Raw genomic sequence first — 16,417 nt, 5'->3', positions numbered from 1 at the left:
TCTCTGCTCCTGCTTGCAACACTGTTTCTGATGCAAGCCAGGATGCCATTGGCCTTCTTGGCCACCTGGGCACACTGCTGGCTCATGTTCAGCCGAGCATCAATCAATACCCCCAGGTCCATTTCCTCTACGCAGTCCTCCAGCCACACCGCCCCAAGCCTGTAGCGTCACCTGGAGTTGTTGAAGCCGAAGTGCAGGACCCGGCATTTGGCCTTGTTGAAACTCATCCCATTGGCTTCAGCCCAGCTCTCCAGCCTGTCCAGATCCCTCTGTATGGCCTCGCTACCCCCAGGCAGATCCACACTTCCAACCAATTTGGTGTCATCTGCGAATTTACTGAGGGTGCACTCGATGCCCTCATCGAGGTCATCAATAAAGATATTGAAGAGGACAGGCCCCAGCACCGACCCCTGCGGAACACCACTCACGACCGGTCGCCAGCTGGATTTGACTCCATTCACCACCACTCTCTGTGCCCAGCCCTCCAGCCAGCTCCTTACCCAGCCAAGAGTGTACCCATCCAAGCCTCGGGCTGCCAGCTTCTGCAGGAGAATGCTGTGGGAGACAGTGTCAAAGGCTTTGCTGAAGTCTAGGTAGACCACATCAACAGCCTTTCCCTCATCCACCAGATGGGTCACTAGATCATAGAAGGAGATCAGGTTGGTCAAGCAGGACCTGCCCTTCACAAACCCATGCTGGCTGGGCCTGATCCCCCGGTCATCCCGCACATGCCGCATGATCTCCCTCAAGACAATCTGCTCCATAACCTTCCCTGGCACCGAGGTCAAGGATACTGAAACAGGCAACACTTCTGACAGTATTCACAGTTTCTCCTTTACACAGTTAAAAAATTAGTGGATTTGCAATGATGGAAATTTTTCCATAAGTGAGAACCAAGCAAATTTCCACATTCACATGTTTAGTGGATACCAGGATCCAAACCGTCCGGGGAACACTCTCATTGCACTGTTCATGGTGTCATCCAAAGGATGGCTGACTGACATGCTTCAAGATGCCAAACAGTGGAGGTAGTCTTGTATAGCATATAAATACAATACAGGCAGTCAAACAGGATTGAAGAGAAATCTTCAAAAGCAAATACCCAGTTTCACCAGCTGAAATAGTTCCTTTTTGATTAATGCCTTCAACAGTTATCAGCTCTGAAGTAACATTACAGTACTTTTATCCTTTTCCCATGGGTTTTGAGTAATGAGTGTAACCAAGTGGTATAATTGTCTATAATTGTCTCTGGCACAGGTTTTAATGAAAGACATTGCCACTCCCATACCAGCAGAAGAGGTGAAGAAAGTGGTCAGAAAATGTCTGGAGAAGGCTGCCTTGATCAATTACACTCGACTTACAGAATATGCCAAAATAGAAGGTTAGTACAGCAATCAATTGCCAAAGTGGCTGTAAAAGCCAACAATGCCTATTAACTGAATATTCTGTGAGCAGCCTTTTCCCTTTCCTGAACAAACCCTTTCCACAGCAAGGGGAAATGTCTCATTAAAATCTCAGCTGGTGAACTACGGAGCTTTTTCCTATTCATTGCTTTAATATGCCTCCTGGGACCCTGTTTGAATGGAAGACCAGGACTTCTTAATTTAAGTTGCCCTTTGTTCTCACTTTTGAGTTTTCCATAAATCTAAAAGGTTGTTTATGGATTATTTTTTATTTCCCTTTTTCTAGCAATTAAACTACTGACAGGAAATTCTTTCCTTATCAACAGTAACAGTACATTGAAACTTGAAAACTCTGGATATAGATGTCTTTCTGATGTATTTATAAGGCTGACAGATAAATGTTATTTATTTATATCATTGTGTTGTCAGATGTATGATAATAATCTGATATTTAAAATCTTAATTACATCCTGATTTATTGAATGAACTACATCAGTAGTTTATTTTCTGGAATTTCCATGTATTCTGGAACACATTGCAGTGAAATTAAATTAAGATTTTTCTCAAAAGATTGGCTAGGGTGCACAGAATCATTTAAATACTGTACGTAAGTATGTAAACCTTATGGAGAACAAAAAGGAAGTCACAATAGTGAAGTGCTTAGTTAAGATCTGCTCCATAAAGCACAGAAAGTTACGTCTGTGCAAATATATTCAGGAGTAGAAAACGTGTTTGCATCTATCTGTTTCTTTGGAGGCATTGTCAATTAATAGGAAAATAAATGAAAGGTAGATTTTACTAAAAAAATGTATTTGTTATGGATAGTAAGTTTTTATTCGTAGCATGTATTTCTAGAAATACACTAGAATAAATAGAGTTATCATAATAGCAAAATGAAGCCTCATATCTTCTGCAGTACTCTAAAGTCAACTTTTTTTTTCCTTTTTCCATTTCTGTTTAAATTCTCTGAAAAACATGAGTTAACCAATCTCACACATGATAAACAAAAAAAACCTATCTCATCACTATAGCAACCAGTATTAGATCATGGGAGTAACAACATGAAACCAGTTCATCATAATTAATTATGATACCATGTTGTGTTAAAGAAAGGAGGGTGAATATTAAATCTATTCTGGAAGATGAAAAAGCAAAAGTATGATTTCCCTTATTTTTGTCTTTCCATATTTATGATGGATTTTCTGGTGCTCAGTATTTGTCTCTTAGTAAACCTGTTAAAATAATTGGTAAGGAAACGGAAACGTTATATAAGATGACAAAAGTTTGCAAAAGATATCTTAACTCTCTGACACTAAACTGGATTGGGAAAGTTTTTTTTTTTTGTACCATGTAATGAATACATCTTCTGTCAGGATTTTTAACTAGATCCTGGAGAATGCTACCAGTTCCCACGTAAGTAGCAAATTCTGCCCTTTTAAATATACATACTGTTAATACTGCACTAATCTGGAGTGGCAGATAACACTGAAGTCCATTCCATGGCATATTTTAACTTGCTTATTTCTTTTTGACAAAACTAGGTTTCTGTAAGTATATTTACACTCATGTTGTCCCAAAATACAATTGATAATTGCATACAGCAGTGTAGTACATCAAGGAAAAAAGTGTAAAGTACTTTTTCTGAAAATAAAATAGAGTAGAAAGTAAAGGGCTCTAACACCATAACATGAGAAAAATAAACACCTTTGTCTTCAGTAGCAATGGGGCCTGTATTTATCTTTTCCTATACTGAATTTATAATAAACATCTTACATTTTTACCAGCATAAATGCAATAGTTTTCATTCTGTCATTTAGGCCTATGGGAGAATTGCTGCACCTCAGGCACTGAAATGTTCTTCTCTTAGAAGTAATTCATGTTTGCATTTGCATTAATTGCTTACTCCTCAGATTGCATTTTAAGAGCTAAAAAAGAGAGAAGACAATGCATTGTATGAGCATCTCTGCCACAGTCAGGAGTGTCACTGCTGTACTCAAAATTCTCAGAAGTTTTTAATTCCTTATTTGGTATCTATTCTATTGTCATGAAATTAAAACAGTTTTATTTCTGCAATAATGTTTCTTTTTTAATTTGTTTGTTTTATACTTAGCAACAGCAGAAAAAGACTCAGGTGATTACTATTTGTGTGCATGTCTGCATGTGATTTAGTCTGTTGCATGTGTTGTTTTTTCATTCTGTTGATTTCAACAATACCAAGATATTGACCAGTGCATGTGCAAGCCTTAAAATTAGTCTTGGTGTAGTGTCCATGTGTTCATCATTTACACTGTTATTTAAGTATGGCATGCGTATTCATTAGTAATTTAGGTGATTTTATTAACCTCTATCTTTTGGAATGTTGAAAAATTTAGTTTCTGTGAAAAATGTAACTAAGAGATGCTGACAAGTTTGGTTCTTAAATTCAAAATGAAGGACTTTATATGAGAACTCATCTGACAAAGCTTGTTTTACATCATTCTGATATGATTCTGTTTAGTGGTATGTTTATTTTTCTAGTTACAGATGAGGTTTGAGAGCATGTTTGTTCTCTGTGTTTCTGATTCCATGAGTCTGATATTGTTTCTAGTAAAGCAGAGAGTTTTTTGAGTGTTTTTATTCAAAGAGTTACAAAAAGATCAAAAAGGGCATGGTTGAAATATTGTCTCCATAAAGGCTGTGTAGAAATGACTATTCAGGTGTATGGTAAAGTCCTAGTGGCTGCATGGAAGTATGAGGGATTGCAAATATATATAGAATTTAGAATAGAATTGAATAGAATGGTAATAATAGCTATGCACACTTCTGCTTTACCTTTTTTAAAGCCTGATATAGTGCTTTTTGGTTTCCAACACAGGCTATGGGAAGGGGCATTGAGTTGGTAGCGTTTCCAGCATAAAATCATTTTGTGTCTAGAAAGACACATTGGTGACTTTAAAGTTGTTCAAAAGATATTTGAAAACAGAGCTCCTTGACAGTGACGGACTTGAAGGGAGAAAGGCAGTCCATTTCTTAGTTCTTCATTCTCTGTAAGAGGAAGAGCTTCTGTAGCCAGTAATCAAGCAGAAAACATTATCAAATTATAAAGATTACATTTTTAAAAGTTAGTATTCATTCATGGAACGGATCATCCTGGATGACATGCTTGATCACATGAGGAATGAATGTGTGATCCAAGACAGCCAGCACGGCTTCACCAGGGGAAGGTCATGCCTGACCAATCTGATGGCCTTCTGTGATGGAGTGACGGCATTGGTGGACAAAGGGAAGGTGACCGATGTCATTTATCTGGACTTGAGCAAGGCCTCTGACATGGCCCCCCCACCACATCCTTATCTCCAAATTGGAGGGATGTGGATTTCATGGTGGACGCTCGATGGATAAGAAACTGGTTGAAAGACTGCAGACAGAGGGTGGTCATCAGTGGCTCTGTGTCCAGGTGGAGGCCAGTAATGAGCGGCGAAGGCCGGTAATGAGCGGCGACCCAGGGGTCTGTCTTGGGACCAGTGCTCTGTAACATCTTTATCAGTGACATCGATGACGGAATTGAGTGCACCCTCAGCAAGTTTGCTGACGACACCAAGCTGAGTGGTGGAAGAAAAAGATGCCATTCAGAGGCATCCAGCAGGCTGGAATGGTGGGCCTGGGTGAACCTAATGAGGTTCAACACAGCAAAGTGCAGAGTTTTGCACTTGGGCTGGTGGAATCCCAGGCATCCATACAGACTGGAAGGAGCGGTCCTTAAGAGCAGCCCTGTGGAGAAGGACCTGGAGGTTTTGATTGATGAAAAGCTTAACATGAGCCAGCAGTCTGCCCGTGCGGCTCAGAAGGCAAATGGTATCCTGGGCTCCATCAGAAGAGGGGTGGCCAGCAGGGACAGGGAGGTGATTGTCCCCCTCTACTCTGCTCCATCTGGAGCACTGCATCCAGGTCTGGAGCCCCCAGTACAAAAAAGACAGGGAGCTGTTGGAGAGGGTCCAGAGGAGGGCCACAAAGATAGTCAGGGGACTAGAGCACCTTCCCTATGAGGACAGGCTGAGGGAGCTGGGCTTGTTCAGCCTGGAGAAAAGAAGGCTGTGGGGTGACCACATTGCAGCCTGCAATACCTAAAGGGAGCCTACAAACAGCAGGGGAGTCAACTCCTTGAAAGGGTTGATAACAACAGGACAAGGGGAAATGGTTTGAAGTTGAGGGAGGGAAGATTTAGGTTGAATGTCAGGGGGAAGTTCTTTACAGAGAGTGGTGAGGTGCTGGAACAGGCTGCCCAGAGAGGTTGTGGATGCCCTGTCCCTGGAGGTGTTCAAGGCCAGGTTGAATGGGGCCCTGGGCAGCCTGGTCTAGTATTAAATGTGGAGGTTGGTGGCCCTGCCTGTGGCAGGAGGGTTGGAGATTCATGGTCCTTGAGGTCCCTTCCAACCCTGGCTATTCTGTGATTCTGTGATTCTGTGAAGTGCAGCTTAGAAGTCTGGTGAATATATAACTGAAGAGTCTGAAAATTCTCATGATCCCTAACACTTCCACTGATTTTCATTTAAAAGGTTTAAATACCATGGAAACAGAAGTGTTCCAATCAGAGTTGTTAAAAAAGGAAAAAGACAATGTAGTGATACAGGCATTTCTGCCACTGCCTGTTAGAATGAGTACACAACCAGGTGATCACCTGATCCCCCCGACCAACAGGGAAAGGACCTTTAAGCAGGTGTTCCTGAGCACCTGGAGGCTTCTTCAGGAATGTCTCTGTGAAAAGATGGGTTTCATACTATCAAATACAAATATACCTTAAGAGAGGTTCTCTGCTAGGTAAGACACCTAAAACTAGATAGTACAAATATTCCACTTACTACTTCAACTCATGCAGCTGTTGAATAAAATGTCTCTTCAAATGAGAAATGTAGGAAGTGTTGAATCTGTGAAAAGAGGAAACTCAATTTGGAGTTTGTCTGGTATGACATTTGTGCTCCAAAATCTCAGTTGTACACTTTTATATAACATGCATCACCTCAAGTGCAAATCTTTGTTTCCCTCACCCTTGCTATTCTTATTTTTTCTCAAGCTTGTTGTGTCAGAATCATGGACTATTAAGTACAGATGACATTAAGTTAGAGGCACAGAAGAGAAAGAAAGAAAAAAAGAAAGTACCTGTCATCAGTCATTTTACATTATCTTTAAGCATGATTTGAGAGGAACTATTGCTGTCTTCTTGAGATTCTAGGATAGGAAAGCTGTCCCTTAAGTGACCTGGCAAATGACAGTGTTACAGAATGAAAGGGAAGCCTATGGCATACAATGAGTAATGGAAATTCACTGTGTTAGGTGAAACTAGAGGTCTATAGGTTGTATTTGTAATTTAATTGCTTAATTAAATACTTCTTCTGACTAGAAGTTTATTTGAAAATCAGTGAGTCAACTTAGAAAATTAATTTTATTGACAGAATAGACTGTTGCACAATAATTTAATGTCACTTTGAACCCATTTCTGTGATGTAAAAGTTCGGTCTTAGGTATCATTCATATTTTAGGCTGGCTAACAGAGTGAAATCCTGCTCCTATTGGTGATGCTAGCTAAACTGCAGATTTCAACGTGAACTTGGTAGACAGCATGCTTAGCCCTAGCACCATGTATTGCATTGTTGTGGAAAATAAGGAAAAACTATTTATTAACAATTATTATTTACAATTTAACTTATACACTGAACACTATGCAGAGAATCTTGAATTGTAGGAGTATCCTTGGTTAGGTAGTACAGAGGTGAACATGCAAGTTGTTCTTGTTGAGAGAATCCTTTTTCAGCAGTGTAGTTGCCAGATTCCCAGGTGTGTTCCCCAGGCGCTCTCATTTTCACAGTCTCAATTGAAGAAGACTCTGAATGCTTTCCCAGAAGTCAGTGGTTACTTTCTTAATGGCAGATGCAGTGGTATTAGAAGCACTTGAGTTGACAGGATTTGTTTGCAGCCAGAATGACATTTTATTTAGCACTGCCACATTGTAGAACAGCATTTTTCAATAAAAGTTACATTTGCAGTGAAAATTATGCAAGGTTCAGCATGTCATTTCTCATGACATGAACTGCCAAAATTCTCATGGAGTAACAAATCTGTTCAGTCAGTATATTACGAGGAGAACAGCAGCAAGCCTACTATTGTCATTTTGAACTATGCCTAAGAACTCTCATATAACGCTCCTGTAGTTTGCGGCAAGGGCTTGTGATTTGTGAAGATGATGATCATGGCATCAATATACTAAAATCTCTTTTTAAGTATGAACCGTTTTCATTTCAGAACGTGCTGTCTTTGTGACTTTGCTACCTGAAAGTACTTCCGAATCATCTTGTGTATGACAGGTTTCCCAGTTTTGCTCAGTACTTATCACTCCCAATAAATAATGCTGAGCATAACTTGGCCTTCTGGATTCTGAGGCCAGAGCCAAAATGCATTTTTCAGATGAGTTCTGTAGAGCTTCCAATGAATAGCTTAGAGAAATTTGCATGCATCCTTCAGCTGTTTTCTCACCTTCATAAAGGGAAACTTATAAAGAAATGGTAACGTACGTAAATCCATTTAAAAAACATGGTAATGAAGTACTGTATTTATTCCTCCTCAGAAACAATTTTTCCCCATTAACACTTATTAGAAATCTGAATGAATGAGGAGAAATGGACTCCATGAGTGCTGCTGTTATTTCCAAAGCCAAGTGAGAAAACCTCATGTGTAAAAAAATTTTTCAGTACAGAGCATTGCATTTCTGTAGAGTAAAACATGGCCTTGGTTAAGGATGAATGTGGCAAATGGCTGTGAAGCAAACAGGTCAGTATCTGTCATCATTAACAGATGAGAACAAGAATGAGAATAACAAGAATGAGAATAACAAGAATGAGAATAACAAGAATGAGAATAAATTTTATTAAAATCAGTGCAGATATTTACTATGTAGCGCACAATTGCTCAAAGACAAATCACAGTTGTCATCTCAGTATTGCTTTCTCCACCAAAGGCTGAATAACTGTTAACTGCATACAGTAGAGGGTCAGGAGCAACGCAACAGTAGTTTTTTCTTCAAAGGACGTAATTCATTAACATACTCACTGCATACTACCCTTCCTTTTGAAACTCGTATGTAAATGCCCTCAGAGCTCAGGAGGATCTTTCTGACTTAAAAAGAAGAACACTACAAACATTATTGAAATGTTTGAATCTCTATTGAAAAAGAGAAGGCAAGTGGAGAGTCGTTGTACCTGGAGAGGACTTGATTAAAGCTCTCCATGCATGTTCATTTCACTGAATAAACAAAAACGAGTGACTTGCACAGCATCACAGCACCTTCTTGGTCTCTGTTAAACAACTAAGCAGAAACAGGATACATCCCTGTATCCTCTTAAATCAATCCCTGATTTCAGTTTTGGAACAGAGGTCTTGAAGGGAACCTGCGGTTAATGTCTTGATACCTCCTTCATCAGCATACCCAAATCCTGGCTTAACAGCTGCATGAGCTGTTCTTTCTCTGTGCCATCGTTCTTCCCATTTTCTGCTTCCTGCTTCAAGTATGGGAAGACCATTTCAAGTCCTGCTTGCTCTATAGGCTATGAATCACCTTACAGTCATGTCATTTCCTATTTGTCAGCACAGTACCTCCCTCCTTTATCTTAGATAGCTTTGGCATTTGCATCTTCAATCCCGCCTTGCCCTATGATGTATTTTAAATATTTTTTATACTTACAAAACCTATTTTTTAGTAAATTTTCCTTACCTTGTCTGAGAAGTTTAGTCTCTTGTTTTTCATTACCATCTTGAAAGACTTTCTCTATTAATGTTTGAATCTTCTTGAACATTGATGACTGTATCATCTCCATGAAATACCTGCACAGTAGTAGTACTGCTTCCCAATCTATAATGCTCGGTGCGGTGCCCACAGCTTGCTCCTTCGTGGGCCTGTCCTGGGCTACGTGGAGCTGCTGCAGCACCTCCTGCCCTCCTCCTGCCCTGAGCTCGGTGCCTGCAGGGCTGCTGCTCTCTCATTTCTCCCCCGTTTCTCCCAGATGTGCTGCTGTTGTTTTCTGGCCGTGGCAGAGCCCTGCTGGAGCAGCTCTGCTCTGACACAGGGCGCTGCGGGGCTCTGCTCACAGGCCACCCCGCAGCCCCTGCTACCAACACCTTGCCATTAAAGCCCAATATAACCAGTAATGTAGTATGTTTGACTGGTCTTTTCCCATCCACATCATGCTTATGGCACTCTGTTGTTCAGTGAAAAATTAATACAACCAAGTCTTTATGGTCTTTGATCATTTCCAACTGCTGAATTATAGCAAATGTTTATTGCTGTTTATGTTAAGTCCATTGCTCTTCCTCTTAAAGTTGGTCTCCAGTTCTTCTATTACTGTATTTATGACACTGCTCTTTATTGCCGGTGTTTTACAACACTGTTATCAGAGCACTGTAGTATTTATTCACAAGTCATTGGTGAAATATTAAAGAAGCTCAGCCCCACAATGGATACTCAGGGAATTCTTGAAACCTTTCTTTTCTCCTTCTCAACGTTAACCATAGCCTTTCTCTTTAGGTATCTTCTTTGTCTAACACAGTTTCTTTTTTAATCCTCATTTTCTTCAGCTTAACTGATAGTTTTCCCATGAGGCGCAGTATCAAATGCTTTAGTAAAGTCAGAATAGATGAGATCTACTGAATTTATTTTCTAAGAAAATATCCTATCAGGCATAGCCTCTGCATCAATCTAGCACAAACTACATTTGCAAATTTGTTACACTTTATTCTATGTTCTCAAGTACTAATTTTGTCAAAATTTGTTTTAAAGTTAACTGACAGCATCACTTTTCCTGCCTCTTTACCTGCATGCATTAGATTTGCTATTGACATCTTATTGACACTAACTCTATAAAGTTTAGACTCTCAAATTTATTAGATTTATGAAATCTAGGTCTGCATTTTCAATCACCAGTTCTTTCTCATACTGGGATGTCAACTATTCAGCTCCCTTCATTCATGGAGCTCTTAAGTTCTCATGTTTGTTATCTCTGAGTTTTAAGCCACACAACAAAACAACAAAAACAACAAGAACAAAAAGTGCTGAGAACGTTAGTTCTTTATGCCTTTATAGAAAAGTTACAAGTTATAAGAAAGGATGGGAAGAAAGTGCTAGTTTCTATGTTGCGAAAACCAGAATACAAAGCATCCTAAGTTAGATCATGAATTGAAAAATCAGACTTCTTTTCATCCTGGCATTTTTTATTTTGCTTTTACCTCTTCAGATTTCATGTTTCAGTTTTTTCCAGCTTCACATGGTCCTTTTCCAAAAAGAAATCTGCGATTATACCATGACAGTAATTCCATTGAATACTACAATAGATTTGAAAAAGGGTAGAAACACTGCAACGTCACCCACTTTATAAAATAATAGGTTATAAAGTAGGAGATGTAAATTCTAACTTTCTGTAAATCTCATAATCTTTCTGTACACGCCAGGGGTATTATTAATTATTTTTTTTAAACTGTTTTGTCTCGAGAAGTTAAAATCCTATTTAATTCTCAGATATGGAAAAACTAGTTTCAGCTTCACAATTAAAGCTAAATTCCATTATTTGTATAAGGCTAGATTTTTTTTTTTAATCAGAAAAATATAGCCTGTCCTCCCAGATGTCCGCTCTACTTTTTCACTGCAGAATTAATTTTGTGAGAATTTGCAAGAAAATCCATCATGGTCACATTGAAATTATCTGTAGATGGATTATCCCAGTTGCAGATTAACTCTGGAGTCAGCTCAGGTCTAGTAGCATATATTAGCTCCAGTTTATTGACATTTGTACTGTTTTTGTTACAAGCAGTATTGAAAAGTCTGAATTAGCTCACCCTACTGACACAGAGTTGGCTCCCATCCTGATGATCAGTGTCATAGCGGTTCTGCTGGTACAGCTCAGTTGTTCAGACTGATTATTTATCATGGTTCTTGGCTCAACAGCTAAGGAAGAACATTTGGAATGGATGAAGCTTTATAAGGCATAAAATTTACTAACGTCTAACGGTCATTTACAAAAGCAATAGCACTCACCAAATTCGCTTAAGTAGGCATTAAGAAGAGGTTAATTGAGAGACCTCAGAAAGTAGACGTTACTGCCATATCATCAGAGTTCTAGGAAGTTAGTTACTCTGAATATTTCATATTTTCATCCTTGGTTGGGAAGAGATGTAAAATCTTTGCTTAAGTTTGTACAGATGATGCAAAAGTCCTCTGGAAATTAATGACAGCAAAATGTTGCTGTTTGGTAAGCTTAAGTCTTAACCCTAGCATATAGAGGAATGCGTGACATACCGAATATTGTTTCTGGTATACATTCACTCTGCAGTGGATTTGGGTAAAAGCAGACAAGCAGGTTTTCAGGACATCCCAGTATCTAGATGTGGCAGAACAGGGCAGCATGTGTGAGGTTGTGAGGACATCTGGCAGAGCTCAGTATTTGAGTCATCCTCTAGTCATGTTATAACACAGAGATAAAAATATTTTTAAGGCTGATGAAAGGGTATAGTTGAAGGAGTCTTGTCAGTTTCGATCCTTAAAGATGACTTATTTCAGAGCACAGAATACCTTCACAGAAGAAAAAACAAACAGGAAGGGAAGTATCCCTTCACTTGGTAAAGTAAGGCATAGAAGACCAAAGGGCCAAAGGCCAAGAAAATGCTCATGAGAAATTAAACACATGCATTTAATAGTGATGGTGGTTATGTGAGGGGTTGGAGAACAAGCAAAGAAATGAGTTTCGCATTTGTCTGCAAAGATACAGTCTTTTCTGGAAAGCAAGTATAAGTTAGGTGTTAGACAAGCTGATGGTTTTGGGTCCAGTAAAGGAGGTACTGGGAGAAGTTCTTTGACCTGTATAAAACAGGAGCTCCAAGCAGAAGATCTGACAGTCCCTTCTTGCCTTGATCGCCATCCATCCATAAAGCACTCACCTTTTCATTTCAATAGTTTTTTAGTCAGTTAACTTAGCTCATTTAACAATATTTTCTTGGTACATGTGTGACTCACTGATAGGGTGTACTTGAGAAAGCATCCATTATTTGCAGACCCTGTCTTGCTTTTTCATTTTGACAGAATGTGAAGCTGAATACAGATGATGGATGGCTTTTTCTGTTTATTTTCTAAAAGATGTCAAGCAGCATATTTACTGTCTTGACTCCTGCAGCAACTTGTTAGTCTGAGCAGTGTAAACACATCTCAGCAACCCTTAGTAATTGTGGAGAGAAAGACATTATAAATATAATGAAAACTGACACAACTGATTTCCATTCCTCTTATACTTTTTTTTTTTTAACACTTATAAAGACAAGCACAGTATTTAATATAAAAAAAAAGTTAATATTTCACACTTTTTCTTCAAAATGCGTTAACAGCCACTTGCTTATACAACTGTGCAAATGATAATAATTTTGTCTGTCAACCCATACTCACTAGATTTTGGAAAGACAGAAGTCATTAGTTAGAGAAAAAGACTGACTGGTGTACTTTGTAACTTTGTAACAGATGGAAAAAAAAAGTTTTAGATGAAGCCCAACTGGAATGTGGAGAAGTAAATACAATGCAAGCGAGATTGCTTATATCAATTTACTATGTGAAATAGTAAACAAAAAAATAAGAGAGATTTTTCCAAGGATACAGAATGAAGGCAATTATCTACAGCATTCCTAACTAAATTTGATGATTGAAATATAATTATTTTTAAAAATACTGAAATCTGTATAAAGCATCAAGAGTAATTTGCATGTTTTTAGCAAGTAGAAGATAGTTTCAAAAATACACTGAGAATTTCATGCAAATGTGAGACTTATAATTCAGGGAGCTTAATTTCTCCCACATTTTTGGGCATTCCTGCCATGCAACATCATTTAGAAATTTGTTATGTATACCTGAAAAGGAAACTGAGGTTTCTTGACCTCTTCTCTACTCACTGATCCTATTGAAAAATTACTCCTGACATTAGTCCCATAATGAATCCTTGCAATTTCTGGCTTGATTAACTTGTGATGACTGATTTATTTTTATGCCAACATCGTCTTTGACCATAAATAGGTCTTCTCCTTTCACAGTGTTTATCAATCCGATGCCCGTGTGAGAGCACTCCTGATCCCCTCTCTCTTCTTTCGTTCAATTAGACTTCTTATGCATTTAAAACAAACCAAGGAACCAATAAACCAAAAAGTTGCCATTCCCACTTCTCCTTTCAATGCCATTTCTAATTGAAATTCATAATTTTGGCTCAGATGTTTTTTGTATTTCCCCGGTGCTTGCTCAATGACATTAATACTTTTGTGAGACCATGTTTCTTTCCTCATGATCTTATCATAGGGATAGTTCAGGATAATCTTAACGTTAGCTAGTAAATCTCTGATCTTTCCAGCTATCTCTGATGATAATGATGTCTGTTCAGTAATTAGTTCTAGGTTATATTGAGCTTATGCCAGGTGTAACAAGTAAGCCTACTCCAAAACAACAATGGAAAATCAGATTTGATATGATTATTAGAATTATTTTCTAATTTAGAGAAAGCCTTTTTAGGATATAGTTTTTTTAATAATGTAAAGCTTGCTTAATGTCATTACAAATTGATGCAATTATAAAAGCAATTATTTTGCTTACTTAGTGGTAAGATATATGACAGTCTGATCCTTAAAAAAATGAGTTGTTTATACTGAAATCAGATTTGCCACTCTGTATTATTATCAGTGGTTTCTTCCTAAAACTCATTAACATCAATGGTACAGATACCAATATACCAGCCATATGAATCGTTTTTGCTGTGTTTGCAAGGAGAGGAAGACACTGACCACTATAAACAGCAGTTTCTGTCTGAGAAGAAACACATAAACAAGTTTAAGACTGAATCCAGTAGTGGTCTGTATGTTGTAACCTGGTAATGGCTAAAGCAATCCTTTCTAAACTCACTGAAGGTTATATTCATCTAAACTGTTCTAGAGTATCAAATCTGTGAATTCAATGCAATATTAATGACCTTGATGTTGACACAGTGAATGTAGTTTTGTGTCCTGGTATGTGCCTTGTGCTTAGTCCACATTTATAACTCTTTAATTAGATTCTGGGTTTGGAAGTCTTACTATATAAATAGGTCTGCTTTTATGGAGTAATTCAGTGAGCTTTGAAGTTTGTTTTTAGATACTTCAGTAACTAAATTGTTTGGTTTGTTGTTGGCATTAGGATAATTTGCTGTTATAGTCACCTTTAAGTGTATGTTTGCTGGAGATTCTAATCCAGTGTTTCTGGATTTACATTAAAGCTCCATTTCATGAAGATACTGTGCATCAGTGTGTTAGCCTTGAAGAATTGGACAAGGTCGCCTGCCTTTCGGATGTCTGAAAAGTTGTTTTGACTTGCCAGAAATGTTAAGTGTATAACTTAGTGCATACAGTTTGATTCTTACTGACAGCTAGGAGATAGTGTAAGTTTTTTAATTAATCTGATAATGTTCTAGGTCATTATGGATGCATAAAGCAGGAAGGAAAAAAATACCAGGAGAAGTGTTTGCATGTAACTGTGTGTCTTTCATTACTCCTACTATATTGTGTGTCATCATTGCCATCTTACGGCTTATGGTCTGGGACAGGAACTTTGTGAACAACCTCGTGTACATAATACTGAAATTCTTTCAAGGGATAAAATATATGGAACAATTACTCTCAATAATTAAGCTATGCTTGTAAAAGATTCAGTTCTTTTTCACTTGTCTCTCATGGCTATGCCTGTAATGTAGTCCTGTGACTGTTTTTAATTTTAAAGTGAACTGATTTAAATTGCTTTGTAAGATTTTTAGTTACTTTTGTTTTAACTTTGTTGTTTGCTTTCTTTTTGAAATCTGCTGTGTAGAGTGAATGCTCCTAATGTCATTCGTAACTTTTCCATTTGTCTTTATTTTCTGTTATGAATATGTTTTTAGTAGGCTTATGTCAATTCTGTTATAACGTCTTTATTTTATTGTGCTATTTTTTATTATGATACTGAATAGATTAAATTCTGTAAGTGAACAGCACGTAGTAAGTTAGAGAAATGATTTCAATAATAGAGAGTTAGTTATATAGTCATTGTTTTGCACTTTGCTTATTTTTAAATATGCCTCAAATGTAGAGTCTTAGATAAAACATATTCGAAAATTTTGACTGCTGCAAAATGCATGAATACTGAGGACTGTAATGAGTCATCTGGTGAGAATGTATTGTACCAACAGTACAATAACAGAAAAGGTCTTGAGTGCCTGCTGTCTTTCTATCTCTGGCCTTGAAGAGAATTAGAACTTGCTTGTTGCAGAAGTTGTGCCACTAATACATTGGTACACCTGTTAGTTCTCACATATCAAATTAGATAATGTTTATAATGATCACTGATTCTTTTGTGAAATAAATGTTTTCTCTTTCAAGTGATTTGGGCATTCAGTAGCTTTTACATATGTTAAATGATCATTCTCAACATGTGAAATTGCTTATACTTCAGAAAATTGTAACTTCCATTCAGACAACATTTTCCCTTACTATAGAGAAACGTATTTATTTCAAACTAAAGCAATATCAGTTTGCTTTTTTGTATTCATGTAGAGGCCATGAGCCAAGCAACACCTGCTAGAAAACTGGAAGAGGTTCTTCACCTTGCAGAGCTCTGTATCGAAGTACTGCAGCAAAATGAAGAACATCATTCAGAGGTGAGGCTGTAACTGTAGATAATGGTTTGTTCCTACATTTTTTCTGCCCTGATGTGAAGCAATTCTGTCAAGAAACATTTTAGCTTTACTCTCTGACATATGTTTAAGGCAGTTCACATTTACAGAGAAATAAGGGACTTGAAGCTTATGAAAAGTGAAGTGAAATACAACTCTGCTTGAATCGCTTGAATAAACTGTAGGTATAGAAACAAAAATTAAAGAGCATAAAATACAGAAAACATCTTTGTGCTGGAGGTTGTGAAATGGTATGGAAAACATTCATAGCCTTATGCAGTTGTTCCTTCCAAC

At 37.9% G+C, this 16,417-nt stretch overlaps 1 protein-coding gene across 7 annotated transcripts in view; it reads left to right on the top strand.

The window, feature by feature from the left end:
- The window catches only part of CADPS2 (calcium dependent secretion activator 2), a gene marked incomplete at both ends in the record, with an annotated part of 304,052 nt that overhangs the window by 221,120 nt on the left and 66,515 nt on the right, over positions 1-16,417 (top strand). For 4 of the 7 annotated variants that reach the window (XM_079548164.1, XM_079548163.1, XM_079548161.1 and 1 more), the window contains 2 exons: positions 1,258-1,385; positions 15,982-16,108. In XM_079548164.1, coding sequence (XP_079404290.1) covers positions 1,258-1,385; positions 15,982-16,108 — 255 coding nt within the window. The remainder of the gene's footprint in view (positions 1-1,257; positions 1,386-15,981; positions 16,109-16,417) is intronic. The other 3 variants (XM_079548166.1, XM_079548165.1, XM_079548162.1) reach the window with 1 other exon arrangement.

The sequence above is a fragment of the Tetrao urogallus genome, assembly GCF_951394365.1.
Source record: "Tetrao urogallus genome assembly, chromosome: 1".
NCBI lineage: Eukaryota > Metazoa > Chordata > Aves > Galliformes > Phasianidae > Tetrao > Tetrao urogallus.
This window is presented reverse-complemented; position numbering and strand designations above follow the sequence as displayed.